The sequence below is a fragment of the Orycteropus afer genome, unplaced genomic scaffold (genome assembly GCF_000298275.1).
Source record: "Orycteropus afer afer isolate SDZICR_OR568_19922 unplaced genomic scaffold, OryAfe1.0 scaffold00250, whole genome shotgun sequence".
Taxonomy (NCBI): domain Eukaryota; kingdom Metazoa; phylum Chordata; class Mammalia; order Tubulidentata; family Orycteropodidae; genus Orycteropus; species Orycteropus afer.
The window spans coordinates 608,232-621,114 of record NW_006921837.1 but is presented as its reverse complement, the minus strand read 5'-3'; the positions used below and the strand labels follow the sequence as shown (position 1 = coordinate 621,114).

At 46.6% G+C, this 12,883-nt stretch overlaps 1 protein-coding gene across 1 annotated transcript in view; it reads right to left on the bottom strand.

Moving 5' to 3' along the window:
* ZDHHC3 (zinc finger DHHC-type palmitoyltransferase 3) overlaps positions 1 to 11,887 on the bottom strand; it is a 56,579-nt gene extending 44,692 nt beyond the window's left edge. The window contains exon 1 of the mRNA XM_042782158.1: positions 11,582 to 11,887. Within this exon, the coding sequence (XP_042638092.1) occupies positions 11,582 to 11,887 (306 nt within the window). The remainder of the gene's footprint in view (positions 1 to 11,581) is intronic.
* Positions 11,888 to 12,883: the final 996 nt, after the last annotated feature.

Sequence of the window (12,883 nt, the reverse complement as noted above, 5' to 3'; positions counted from 1 at the left end):
AAAAAAAAAAAAAAAAAATCTATAGAATCATAAAAATGCTCCGATGCTTCCTAAATATGTATTGGGCCCCACAGTGGAATTGGTTTAAATCTGGTTTAAAGGAAACACGTTGTTGTTAGGTGTCACTGAGTCAGCTCCGACTCATAGTGACCTTATATATAACAGAAAGAAACACTGCCTGGTCCTGTGCTAGCCTCATAATCCTTGTTACACTTGAGCCCATCATTGCAGCCACTGCGTCAATCTATCTTGTTGAGGGTCTTCCCCTTTTTTCTGACCCTCTACTTCACCAAGCATGATATCTTTCTCCAGGGAATGGTCCCTTCTGACTACATGACCAAATTAACCAAACCAAACCAAACAAACCCACTGCCATCGATTTGATTCTGACTCATAGAGACCCCCATTGGGTTTCCCAGGTGGTAAATCTTTACAGAAGTAGATTGGCCCATGTTCCTTCCATGGAGCAGCTGATGGGTTTGAACTGCCAACCTTCTGGTTAGCAGTTAAATGGCTTAGGCACTGTGCCACCAGAGCTCCTTATGATCAAAGTAGGTGATAAGAAGATAGGCCATTCTTGCTTCCAAGGAGCATCCTGGCTACACTTCTCCCAGGAAAGAGTTGTTTGTTCTTCTGGCAGTCCACAGTATTTTCAGCATTCTTCACCAACACCATAATTCAAAGGCATCAACTCTTCTTCAGTCTTCCTTATTCACTGCCCAGCTTTCATATGTACATGAGGCAACAGAAAATACCATGGCTTGGATTAGGTACACCTTAGTTTTCAGAGTGACGTCTTTGCTTCTTCCAGGCCTGCTGACTTGGGACCATAGTATTAGGGGACTCCAAGCTCAATTGGCACAATGTAGTACATAAAAATCTTGTTCTACAACCTACTTTGGTGAGTAGCAACTGGGGTCTTAAAAGCTTTCAAGTGGCCATCTAAGATGCAACTACTGGTCTCCTCTCATCTGAAACAAAGAAGAGTGAAGAAAATCAAAGGCATTTGGAAACAATTAGTCCAAGGATATGATGGACCTTGAGACCAAAAGAACTAGATGGTGCCTACCTACCAATGCTAACCACTCAGGAAGGGATCAAAACTGGAGATCCTGGATAAGTGGGAGGAAAAATGTGGAACAAAATCCGAAAACACAAAAATGACCACCATTACTGGTTGGATGGAGTCTGGTGGGACCCCCAAGACTATGGCCCTGGGATACCCTTCAGGCCTGGGATTAGACTCACTCCGAAGGGTTAGCTCTCAGCCCAACAGTAGAAAGACTTACATGTAGAACACCGAACCCAGGGTGATGCACCCACCTGCTCTAGGGAGCTACACCCTTGGAGCAATCGGCCATGGGGCACCAGAGGGGCAGCATACACATGGAGGGAAAGCTGGACAAACAGGAGTGCATAGTTAAGAAAGCCATGGGGGAGGGAGATCACAGGGGACGAGAGTAGGTTAGGGTTGGGGATGGTAATCAGGGCATGAAATCAAATGTACATGAACTGTTGAATGTAAACAAATTTTGTACTGAAAAAGAAAAAAAGGAAAAGAAAGAAATAGCAGTGAGTGGGAAACGAAACAAAACAGAGTGACATTTTTGTTTCCTAACACTTTAAAGAGGTCTTTTGCAGCAGATTTGCCCAGTACACCACAATGTCTGATTTCTTGACTGCTGCTTCCATGGGTGTTGACTGTAGATCCCAGTAAAATGAAATCCCTAACAACTTCCATTTTTTTCTCCATTTATCATGATGTTGCTTACTGATCCATTTGTGAGGATTTTTGCTTTCTTTATGTTGAGATGTAATTCATACTGAAGACTATAATCTTCTATATTCATCAGTAAGTGCTTCAAGTCATCATTTTCATCAAGGAAATACACAGAGGTTGTTAAAGCTGATCTGCTCTGGTTGTGTCAGACCCTCTCCAGCCTCTCTGGTAGAATTCTGTTGAGTTCTTAGTGGGGAAAATGTGGTGAGTGTGTGTGCATATTGGGAGAGTGTGATGTGGGTTCCATCAGCCACTCCCCTTTGTGGCTAGCCCGGGCCTCAACCCTTAACCATTTCCTCTTCTATTTCAGAGAAAATTATGGCCACTGGGATAAAGCCCCTTCATACTCCTCATCTCCCTGCCCTCTTTCCCTCCTTCCCAACTTCTCTGTCCCTGGATCCATCTGTTCCCATCATCATGGAGTATTAGAGTTCCAGCTAATCCTGGTCCTCAGGGATCCCATACCTCAGAGCTTTTCCCTGGAATTCTCAGCAGACTCCATGCTCTCCTTCTCCTTCACAGCTGAGCTTCTTGAAGTCCTACACACCTGCCATCTCTGCCTCCCCTCTCACTCTTTAGCCCACTGCTCTCTGGCACCTGTCTTCCCCCTTACTCCAGTGAACTGCTCTTATCACATCAGAGAGCAACTCCCTATTGCCAAATCACAAGGTCAATTCTTAGCCCCATTGTTGGATTACCTAATAAGTAAGGCAAGCACGGGATTACTTGTGCTTATTTACTAATCTGTAGTAAACTATTTCACAGTTTTTTCACCACATCAAAGATTCTGCTTCTACGTATGGCTAGCATTTGTCTCCCTCCCAACCCCAGAGCACATTCCTACAGAATCAACACCTTTTTTCAAATTTACAATCCCTGGCAGGGTCAGAGTACCCAGTAAGCAAAGTAACCCAGATTAAACTGCTACAGATTAGCAAGTAAGCGTAAGTAAGCCTGTGCTTATCTTGCTTATTCAGTAATGTGCCCTTGCTTAGTGCCATCTTCCTGGGGGTCTCATCACCAACCATCAGACCTCCTCCCTGTCATTCTCTCTTTCAGGGACTGTGCTTTGTCTGGATCTCCCCGCTGCCTCTATGGGCCTATGTCTTGTCCATCTATCTTGTGATTCTGTTCCTACTGGACACTGGTGTTCCTCAGGGTTCCCCAGCCAGTTTTCTTCCCTACTCATTCTGTAGTTTTCTGGACAATCTTGTCTATATCCACCACTTTCCCTGTTACCACCCAGCGATGATGTTCCAACAGAGACCTCTTCTGGAGCTACAAATATCTCTATCTGGTTGTTTAAGAGGCCCCCAACATTCAACAGGCAAAGCTGAAATGGAACTCAGTACTTTCTCCTGAACCTGTTCCTCTATTCTCCTTTCCCTGGTCCATGGCACATCTGTCTACCCTGTCATCCAGGATAGAGATCCAGGAGTCATCCCAACTCTCCTAACCCTCTGCCCAACATGCCCTCCACTGTACCAGGTTAATTCTGCCCCTAACTCATGTCTTGAGTTCTATCTCTCCTTGATATATCATTGTCCTAGTCTTACTTCAGACCCTCATCACCTGCCCCGGACTACCAGAAAACCTCTAGGTCTCCCTGCCTGTCTCTTCCTCACATCCTGCAGCCCTGCCTCTATTTTTTCTTCTATTTTCCAGAGGAAACTTTCTAAAATGGGGATCTGATATTGCTCCCCTTACCTAAAAGTGACTCCCTAGGAACGATGGCAAGGAGCTCTGGTGGCGCAGTGGTTAAGCACTTGGCTGCTAACTGAAAAGTGTTTTGAACCCACCAGCTGCTCTGTGGGAGTAAAAGACCTGGCAATCTGCTCCCATAAAGATTATAACCTAGGAAACCCTATGAGGCAGTTCTGCTCTGTCCTGTAGGGTTGCCATGAATCAGAAGGAACTTGACAGCAATGCTAAATTGTGACTACCACAACTTAAACCTGATCCAATGTCTCCTCTCTTCCTCTCCAGTGGTATTCCCAAAGGCATCACTCTCTCCAAACTGCTCTTCTGCCCTCAGGGACCTAGTATTATCACCATCCACCCTCATCCCCCTTCAGCCTACCTGCCCTATGCACCCAAACCCCCATCTGCTCAGGGATGCCTCCTCTGCTGTTCTTCCAGATGGCCCACCACCAAGGCAGAACCCATCTCTGGACTTTGTGATACTACAGCTTATATTTATCTTATAACCAGGGCTTTGAACATGTTCTTCTCAGTTAGTCATGGCTGACAAAACAACACTGGAAAGAACCCAAATTTGTCAAATGTGCATGAACTGGAACGATAATGGCAATAGAAGAATTACAGGTTGATGCCCTGCTAGAAATTTAATCTCTCTCTCAGAAAAGAAGGGCAGCGTGGATGTTGCATAGCAACCAAATCTCTTGCCTGGCAGAGGGGGAAACAGTAGTGCCCTGCTCAAAACTGCACTGCTTTGAATGTGTGTTGCTCTCCACAGTCCTGGCAGTAATCCAATATCCCACGTCAGACTTCTGAAAATGCTCACTACGCCTCTTCTGAGCCTCCCATTCCAAGGCTTCAACTCTTAATTTTTCCCATTCTGGTTATCATTCCGGTACATTCACATTTTACAAATCTGGGTCTATTCTGATTTTGCTGCATCAGCCATGACTGAACTGGTTCAAAGCCTTGATTATAACATACACTATTTAATTATATACCAATATCTCCTAAACTCAAAACCAAACTCATTGCCATTGAGTCAATTTTGACTCATAGCGACCCCTCCTTGGGTTTCCGAGGTGGTATCTCTATAGAAGTAGATTGCCCAATCTTCCTTCCAAGGAATGACTGGTGGGTTTGAACCACCAGCCTTCTGGTTAGCAGTCAAATGCCTTAGGCACTAGGCTACCTACATACCTGTAATTTCACAAGAGCAGAGACAATGCCTTTCAACTTGTAGCCCAGGAACTTGCCCAGTGCCTGGCATGGAGCATGCATTCAATAAATCCTAGCTAAGTAATAATGACCATACAACAGACGTTTATGGAGTGCTTACCATATGCAAGGCACAGTCCCAAGTGCTTTACGTGTATTTACCCAGTTAATTCTGACAAGAAACCTATGAGATAGACTATCATTGTTTAGATGAGGTAACTAAAGCTAAGAAGTTAAACAACTTTCCAAGGTCACACAGCCAATAAGTGGCAGAACCAGGATTCAGAGCCAGGCAATCTAAGCCTACAACCCATGCCTCTATCAGGTGACAAACTGTGCATTTATCAGATATTTCTATTAAGTGCCTTGAAAGAAGCATTTTTCATTACCTTGATGTCATAGTGTCATTTTACTGTCAACAATTGTTAGTGTGGTGACACACTAATTAGGATGGAGACAGTTCTAGGAAGACTGCTTCAGTAAGTACATAGGACAATGCAACAATGAAAAAAGGACAATCATGGAAAGTGGTGGAGGTTCTTAAGAAACATCAGTGGTTTCACAGATTCAACTCTCCTGTCCACTTTGAGCAACAAGGATAATAACTGTTTTTGAGGCCACAATGATCAAGACATGTGCACACCTACTGGTCTGGGCAGATGCTCTTCCCCCTTTTGGCTCTGCCAGGAACACAGGTGGCTACCCTACAGGTGCAGCCCTTGTGGACTGGCTGCAGGCCTGCTTGATGAGGCCACCTGTCTGCTCCACAGAAAAGTAGGGGATAGGTGGTTCCTGAATCGGTCACTTTCCTCTCTCTGGAGCCAGAAAGATTTTTCCATTGGTATATGTAAGTTGCTCAGTGGCAAGTATGAGAAGCTGCCCACCATAAGGGAGAATGAAGATCACTACTCAAATAAACTCTGAGGCAAGTCCCCAGACCTGACCCAGGAAACCAAAATCTTTGGGTAAGATGGATGAGGCTCTTCCTTGGCTGCACCCAGCACTGTGTGCTACAGGATGACCCAGTGCTGTTCCTCCCGTGTTACCACAGGGCCCCACATCATGCTGCCACACTAGTAAATGCTTGCCGAATGGTTCTTACACAGTATGTGCTCAATACAGGCACTGGGAGAGATTCCAGAAAGGAGTACTAACTGTCCAGTCAAAATGAGTCCCACTATTCCCACTGATGAATTGTGGCAGCTGAAACTAAAGGAAGTGGCCTGCAGTGGTCCAAGGTGGTCATGTGAGGTCTGTTTACAGCTAGGTGTCCAGAGGGTAAGATTCCAAGGGAGGGAGGGGCAAAGAGATGCAGACTTTCCTTAACAGCATGGTTACATTGATTTATATCCCTCTTTTTCTGATATCTCAGATGAGGTAATTTATAATGTGGTTAATAGAAGGTTAGAGCCAAAGAAAGGAGGGGCAAAAAATATGCTGATCATAAGGGATTACACAACTGCTGTGATTCAGCAAATGCTTGGCTTTTCACCTGGCAACCAGGACAAAAGGAAACAAGCTCTGTTTCTTAGCTCTTAGCATCCTTTGGGAGACAGACGCTGTCCCAGATCTAAATTTTAAAGGGAATTCTTCACATGGGATCTCACAAGATGAGGCACTAAAATGTATTCTAATTGGAAAATAACAGGTGGTGAAGGCAGGGGAGGCAGAGAGAGGGTGTCCAGAAAAGGGCTTCTGAGTCCAGATTGTCTTCAAGAGTCCGCCTCCTCAGGGCAAGTGGAGCTACGTGGAGCCGTGAGCATCTGGAGTGTTCCAGGAACACCGAACGCTCCTTTTATGACATCACCCCCCCCCCAGAGTAGCAAGAACAGGGCATCAGGAGACTGAACACTACACAGATCTGCCCACCTGCCCAAGCGTGCTGCCCGCAGCCCAGCCCACTGCCCGTACTGTGCCTGCCTCCTCCTCTGTTCATTTGTCCTCTGCTTGTAGGCTGACCCCTGTGTGCTAAATATTAAATGGGCATTTCACCTTCAAGGGGCTGATATACACTGGTGAGTCATTTCCCTCTTCCCTGTCCTGCCTGAGCTCCACACGGACCCATTTATTACTGCACCGGAGTACATGACTGCTAAATGGTCCAGAAAGCTGTGGTGGCTACAATGTTCTGGTGTTACATGAGGAGTAGGAATTTCAAGAAAATAGCAAAGTATTGGGAGCTCTGGTGGCATAGTACCTAAGGCATTTGACTGCTAACCAGAAGGCTGGTGGTTCAAACCCACCAGCCACTCCTTGGAAGGAAGGCTGGGCAATCTACTTCTGTAGAGATACTGCCTCAGAAACCCAAGGAGGAGTTGCTATGAGTTGGATCTGACTCGATGGCAGTGAGTTTGGTTTTTTTTGTGTGTGCAAAGTATTTGGGGTAACCTAAAGAGATGAATTTTTTTACTAGTAAGACTAACAAAGCAAAATGATATGCAGTATGTATGCTGTTTGTAACTTTAGGATGCAACTTTTTCTGAAAAATTACATGCAGCATGAACTCTTAAGATACATAACAGCATAAGCCCATTAAAGAACTCCTTAGCACCCTGCAGTGAATCCTTTCTAAAAACAGACTCTCCTTGCAGTGTTAATACCCACCAAAACCCACTGCCAACAAGTCGATTCTGGCTCATAGCTACTTATAGGACAGAGCAGAACTGCCCCAAAGGGTTTCCAAGGCTGTAAATCTTTATGGAAGCAGACTGTCACATCTCTCAAACCACTGACCTTTCTGTTAGCAGCTAAGTGCTTTAACCACTGCACCAGCAAGGCTCCTTGCAATGTTAATAACAAGCTCCTAATTGACCACCTTTATAGCCTGGGATCTGGGCATCCCACTGTGGTCTTTAGAAGCCCAGGGTGCCACCGTAGTGCCTCAGATGCTCGCTCCTCCGCAGCTCCACTTGTTTTATACACTGGGTTTTGTATAACATGCCGGCAATGGGAAGAGGCAGGTGGTGGCATGGAGAGTCCATAGGAAGCTGGCAGATCCAGAGATGGGCACATCTGTAGGACATGCCTTGTGGTGCTCCTCTTACTAGTGGTAGATATCTGACAGATTCTTCATTTTTTGCCCAGTTTTCTTTGGAGCCACCAGCAAAACATACCTGTGAGAAGCAGACTGATGTTTAGGATACAGTCTGTGGCTTTCACCCATTTAGGACTGGAAGCTGAGCCACATACCATAGTGGGAACTGTGTTCTCCCACATCCAACTGCAGGGAGCCAGATGGAGGAGGTCCCTCGAGAGGCCATATGCTTCAATGCGAGATATCCAAGAAAAGACTGTGCAAGGGCAGCAGGAATGCTGGGCAGGAGTTTCCTCCCCTTGCCCTGGTTTCACAGGCCTTCTATCAACCAATGACTTGCATGCTTCACTCTCCAATCCTGATCCTCCACAAGCCCAGTCTTGACTTTCTGTATGTGCCTCCTCCAGACTTTCCCATTCAATAAACGGCACCATCAATCCCTAGCTGCTCAGGCCAAGACTCTGGAAGGCATTCTCTGCATCCATCTCCATTCTGTCAGCTCTCAGAACAGTGGTTCTGAGGCTGGCTCAACAGGAGAGTCACCTGGGAGCTTTAAAGCATCCCAATAGCCAGGGCCCCTGGACCAATTACAGCAGAATCTAGGGAGGGTGCCCAGGCATCAGTACTTCTGAAAAGCTCCCAGCGGATTCTAATATGCAATCAGGTTTGAGAACTACTGGCTTAAAACATTCCAAATCCAAGCGCTTCTATCCAGTCTCACTGCTTCCCACCACCATCTCTTATATGGACCGCTGCAATACCTCTCCTCTCCCTCCTTCTACTCACCCACTCTAAACCCCCATCACCTGCACAATCCATTCCCTTTTTAAAACCAGACTTCATCATGCCTCTCTGGTGGCTTCCCACTGCACCAGGAATAAAGTTCTAAGTTCTCATGAGGCTTACGAGGCTCCACATGATCTGGTTTCTGCAGCCCTCACCAGCCTCTTCCAGCATCCCTCACTTGCTGTGCCTTGGCTGCACTAGCTTTAGTCCTGTGTCTCAAACATGCCAAGCACGTTCCTGTCTCTACCTGTTCTCTCCTCTGCCTCATAGGAGCTCCTTGTGCCTGGCTTGCTGCTTCCTGTCATTCGTGTACCACCTCAGAGAGGCCTTCCCACTCCACTCTAGGAAAGGCACCAGCACACCAATCTGCTTATTGTCTTTAAAGCACTTGGCACTTTCTGAAATTACCTATTCAGTAAGTCTTTACTATCCACGTGCTCCATGAGAATGCGAGCTGCCAGAGGCAAGGATTTCTGTCTTGCTCACAGCTGTAGGCATTGCTCAGAAGGAAACCTCTCACCTAGTAGGGCTCAATGAACATAGTCACCCACTTCATTCCATTCATCAGTGCCCCAGGGCTCTTCCTCATTCCTGCCAGAGGGATCTTTGTAAATTGACAGGGGATCTCCTCACTCTTCACTCTTACCTCCTCACTTTAACATCTAAAATTCTCAAGGGCTCCAGGCTGCCCTTCATCACCTGGACCCCACCCTATTTCTTTAGTATCCCTCCCACAAAGCAAACAAAATCAATTTTGACTCATAGCAACTCTGTAAGATGAGTAGAACTGGCCCGTAGGGTTTCCAGGAGCTCTGGTGGTGCAGTGCCTAAGGTATCTGACTGCTAACCAGAAGGTTGGCAGTTCAAACCCACCAGCCACTCCATGGAAGGAAGACTGGACAACCTGCTTCTGTAAAGATTTACCACCTCGGAAACCCGACGGGCGTCACTGTGAGTTGGAATCGACTTGATGGCAGTGGGTTTGGTTTGGTTTTGGAATCTTTATGGAAGCAGATGCCATATCAATCTCTGGTGGCGTAGTGCCTAAGGTATTTGCTAACCTTCTGCTAACCAAAAGGCTAGCGGTTCAAACTCACCAGTCACTCCTCTGAAGGAAACAGAGCAATCTACTTATGTAGTAATACTGCCTCAGAAATCCAAGGAGGGGTCACGATGAGTTGAATCCGACTTGATGGCAGTGAGTTTGGTCTGGTTTGGTTTTGGAGTGGCTGGTGGGTTCGACCTGCTGGCCTTTTGCAGCAGCTAAGCTCTAAACCACTGTCCAGCAGGGCTCTTGTGGTATTCCACCTACACTACCACCTAAACCCATTTTCCTCCTAAGTTCTCACCATTCCATACTGCTCCTGTTCCCTACAGGAGCCACACTCCCACATTCCTCTGCATCTTTGTGCTCCTTCTGTTTTCAGTGTCTTCCTGCTTCACTGCCTTCTACCTAACCTGCCAACTTCCACTGCTGACAAGACTTAGGATCACCTCTTCCAGGCAACCTGCCATCATAGCCACCTCTTTCTAGATTGGTTAAAGTTTCCTCCTTTGCTCTCCCACAGTAACCACTCCTTCTCCCAGAGCCTTCATCTCATGGTCCAGCTTCACCTATCTTTTCCTCAACACAGAGGCACCTTGAGGGCAGAACAATGCCCAGGACTTAGTAGAAAACAGAAGCTGAGCAACATAACGTCTTTGCCCTTGTGTCTCTAGTAGCCAGGGACTCATAAAACTTTTTGAATCAATCCTTAACTTGTTTTCAGCATGACCAGGATGAAGTTACTGGGAACACTCTTTATAAATATGTGTTTTGGCGCATCTACAATTACAACTAGGTACTTCATTTCCTTCGGGAGTTGGCTGCTCAAAGACCCCATAAGGAGTGCTTGTTGTTGTTGTTACTTGCCGTCGAGTCACCCCCGACTCATAGCGACCCCTCCTTGGGTTTCCGAGGCAGTATCACTACGGAAGTAGGATTGCCCAACCTTTAAGGAGTGCTGACACCGGGCTAATAGGCCCCTGCCTGCCGTTGTTTGCACTCCTTCCTGAGGCAGGAGGCGCCTGCGTGAAAAGAGGTGCTGCACTGTCTTGACCAGTGGCTGACATGTAATTGAGCCAGGAAAGCTGCCTTCCCTTGGGACAGATTAGAAACCCACCACCTGAACCAGCAGGAAATGGAGACCATTGAGAAGGTAACTGGTGCAGGACCCCTTCATCTTTACAGCACTCTCCCTGGGGATCACAGAAATGAAATTGATGGGACCAGTGCCATTAGTAGTGCTGGCTTGCTTTCCTTTTCTTAATTTAAACACACATGTCCTACACACTGAAACAATTAGGCCACAAGAAGTCTTTATCAAATAATATACTCTCTCGCTTTTCCTATACAAGATAATGAACAGGGGTGAGGATTTAACACTAGGGTTCACAGACATTCAATAGCCACTTGCACAGCTAGGTATATTTAGCTAAGTCATCAGGTGGGACACTACTACTTCACCCACAGATATTCACCAACAGGCATTTGCTGTGGCTTGAAACAGGCTTGTCTAGTTTTTCAGGAAAAGATGAGCCTTGCCCAAACAAAGTGAAGGCCATTTCCATATAAGGTTTCTGGGATTAGATATGGCTTTAATTTCAAATCTACCTAGCTCCAGTCCTATATTCACAGGGAAGCCCCATGCTGACCCATCAAGACTCACTTCCCCAGCATGCTTTCTGCTCTTAGCATCTGGGCCTGTCTCCACGGTCATCTGATTGCACCTTTCTAACTAAAGGCTAGGTTTCCCCAAGACCAAACCCCTCCCACGCCAGCTCCAATGTATACACAGTATCATTCAACCAAGAAGGATAGGCTGTGATACAGATGTTGTACCTTCATCCCTAGTCAGAGTTCCACGGAACTCTGAACAAGTGGGCCTGAGTCCGCTCTCTCACACCAGCCCTGGCTCTCCTATTCTCCATATTCCCAAGGTCCAGGAGGATCATGTGTGCTGTGGCCGTGCCAGGGCCAGAGGAGGAGAGAGTGGGCTGGTCAAAACAAGCCCAGACATACTCACAGGGTCCGTCAGCATGGCCCGGCAGTGGGAGGCCAGGGCCAAGAAGGCCAGCAGGTTGAACACAATTCCATTGATAACGCTGTACACGTAGTCTCGGGATGGAATCAGCATGACAAAAAGGACCACAAACTCCGCGTAGAGGACCAGAAACCAGGTGACGATGGCACAGGCGATGCCACAGCCGTCGCGGATAAACCACATGGTTCCCACAGGACCAGGGTGGGGAGGTGGGATGCACTTCTCCGGCTGGAGGTATTCTGGTTTCCGCTCAATGTCTCGGAAGTGGTGGGCGGGGATAAGCATCATAAGCTATTTTGTCCATACTGGCATCTGGAAGAAAGAGGAAAGAACCTGGAAACTTGGTGTTGTCTTGTCATCAAGGAGACTTTCAAAGTGAACCATGAGTACCAGTATGGGAACCCTGCAGAAAAGCTGCCTAAATATCTTGTTCATTGAAAATGAGTTTTCTTCCCGACTCCTGAAAGTTAACTTAACCTTGGTGAAACAGAGTAAATGACAAGGGACACTCCAAAGGTTAAGTGCCTTCCCTAGGTCAGTTGGAGCATCAGCAGCAGACACAGAACACCAACACAGAGGCAAGACTAGAACCCACATTAGAGACCTACTGGGCAGAGAGTGTTTCAGTAGCGTGTTTAAAGTTTGGATTAAGAGAAAGTGAGAGAGAGTGAGTGAATGAGTGAGAGAGAGAGAGAGAGTGAGAGAGAAAGAGAGAGAGAGAAACAGAGCAAACTAAGTCCTCTAGGAAACTTTCTTCAGCAGCAGCACCAATGCCTCTATAATATGGCCAAAGTTAGGAGACTGACGTTGAAGCTGTTTGGGGTTAACAGGGTTCAGTAGGAGGAAAACAGTGGTTACCCAGGACCAGTGTTAAGCTGCAACTACTGGCCACACATTAGCTAATGATAAAGACAAAACAGTTACCAGATGGCGAAGGCTTTGAAAGCAGCCAGTTTTTGGTTCTCTTTTGTTGTTCTAGTTCTATTGGCCAAAATGGTTTATATTCCAGGGATAAGTAATTCTCTGAGCTCAGCTCTCCTTATAGGTGATGGAGAAAAGTGTAGGGACTGTTAAGACATTGAGTCCAAAGACATTTTTCCACAGCCACCTGGCTGTGGAAAAATGTTTCCATATTCTATCTTTGGTGACCTCCTCACAGGGTTATGTGAGGGTTGAAGGGGTTAGTGAGGAGCCTGTAATGAATGAATAATGGAGACTGTAACACCCTGTATGTGTCACACGCCGTGCGCGTTTATTCTCTCCTGCCTTCAGAATCAAGTGCTG